General features: G+C 42.8%; 2 protein-coding genes across 2 annotated transcripts in view; one reads left to right on the top strand and one right to left on the bottom strand.

The window, feature by feature from the left end:
• Positions 1-1,929, bottom strand: part of ralgps2 (Ral GEF with PH domain and SH3 binding motif 2) — a gene marked incomplete at its 5' end in the record, with an annotated part of 67,744 nt that overhangs the window by 46,156 nt on the left and 19,659 nt on the right.
• Positions 1-1,929, top strand: part of angptl1a (angiopoietin-like 1a) — a 26,383-nt gene that overhangs the window by 15,709 nt on the left and 8,745 nt on the right. The window contains exon 3 of the mRNA XM_014028026.1: positions 433-1,047. Coding sequence (XP_013883480.1) covers positions 433-1,047 — 615 coding nt within the window. The remainder of the gene's footprint in view (positions 1-432; positions 1,048-1,929) is intronic.

The following is a 1,929-nucleotide window of genomic DNA, read 5'->3' as shown; positions in this document are numbered from 1 at the left end:
CGTCGGCGTCTTTTATCGAGGCTTTCCAGAGACAAGTCCCTACTTGGGAGCGGCTACGTATGCTGTGTTTTTGGGAAATTGTAGTCGCTGAGTTTACTATTTTATTCTACTTCTGTGATATTACTACTACTTCTACTTCCTGTTATCTTCTTCATCATCGTCTTTTTCACCAGTAGAAACAGACGGTTGTTGATCATGTGAAAAAGTGTTTCCATTGCAGTTTTGCGAAAAACACCAATTTCGATACGGCCAAAAAACCTCCTCATCCTAGCACAAAAACATTTTGTCAAAAAAACGCAATTTTTTTCGAAATTGACGTGTTTCTATTGAGCAAATTTATTTTCAAAATTCTAATTTGCACATTTTCATGGTCAATGGAAACGCAGCTACAGTGACTTATTATTCTCCTAAATAAATCATTTATGTCTTTAGGCCCTATCTGTGCAAGCACCACGGGCCCTGAGCCAGACAAAGACAGAGTGACCCATATGGACATTGCAGATGTGCGGGAGGTTCTCAACAAACAGAGGCGTGAGATTGAGACACTGCAGCTGGTGGTGGAAGTCGACGGTAACTTGGTGAATGAGATGAAGCTGCTGCGAAAAGAGAGCAGGAACATGAACTCCAGAGTAACCCAGCTCTATATGCAGCTGTTGCATGAGATCATCAGAAAGAGAGACAATTCTTTAGAACTGGTGCAGCTTGAGAACCGTGTCCTGAATGTAACCTCAGAAATGATGCGTCTGGCTTCGAGGTACAAGGAGCTTGAGGTTCGATTTGCCACAATGGCTGGTGTGGTCAACAACCAGTCCATTCTCATCTCTGCTCTGGAGGAGCAATGCCTGAGAACACTGGGACGTAGTGAGCTGCCTCCAGTTCCTCCTCTGGTTCAAGTGGTGCCGGAGAACATACCGGTTGACAATCGTTTCACCAATGAGATCGTGACAAAGAACCGGGCCTTTCCCCGAGGATCACGCCGAGAGTCGCCTACTGCAAACCCCTTTGGGATTGATCCACCACCACCCCAGGGAACACTTACTTCTGATGGTATGCACCAGTTTAACCTAACCAGAGAACTTATACACATGAGAGGTTAAAAGAAGCAAAAACTATGACTGTCTTCTTTTTCTGTTGTCTCTTGAKGGGTCACCACAGCATGCCATCCTCCTCCACCTCTCTCTGTCTGTCATGCTGACGCTCTTCTCTTTTTTAACCACACACCCAGTTTTCCTGGACAGTTGACCTCAAGTCTTGAAGTCGCTTGTTACAGCTGGCTTTCATTCCTCTTATTTCTAATGCCTTAAATGCATACCTACACCTCTTCCACTTGCTCCGTTCTCACCATAGATGACAATGTCATCTGTAAACACAGATTCCATCTGTCAGTCTGTCCTCTACATATGACCTCTACTCTTCCTTCCCTTTCATTCTCTTCATTCATTAGCTTCTCAAAGTACTCCCTTTATTATCCCATCACACTTTTCTAGCCTGTGTTAGAGCATCATTATTTCTATCAAATCTAAACTGCTGCACATGGTTTCAGCCTGATCCTCTGTCTCACCAGTCAATACAAGCCCTTTAGGGAGAGGCTAAAACTGTAAAATTTACTGCTAAAGGACTGCAATTGAAAGTACATTTATTGATCACAACAGTCAGTGTTGCTGTAGCACAGTTGGCTTTTTCTTGGCGTGCTACCGAGGCAATGAATCATGCATTCCTGTGTCCCCTCTTGGCTCCCTGTGTTGGCTACATGCATTGAGCATATGTACTATGGGTCCTTCTCAAAAAATTGGCATATTGTGATTAAGTTCATTATTTTCTGTAATGTACTGATAAACATTAAACTTTCATATATTTTAGATTCATTGCGCACCAACTGAAGTAGTTCAAGCCTTTTATTGTTTTAAAATTGATGATTTTGGCAAAAAA

Source organism: Austrofundulus limnaeus, unplaced genomic scaffold (assembly GCF_001266775.1).
Source record: "Austrofundulus limnaeus strain Quisiro unplaced genomic scaffold, Austrofundulus_limnaeus-1.0 Scaffold711, whole genome shotgun sequence".
NCBI lineage: Eukaryota > Metazoa > Chordata > Actinopteri > Cyprinodontiformes > Rivulidae > Austrofundulus > Austrofundulus limnaeus.
The sequence above is the reverse complement of the archived record's forward strand: the minus strand, read 5'-3'. Positions and strand labels throughout refer to the sequence as shown.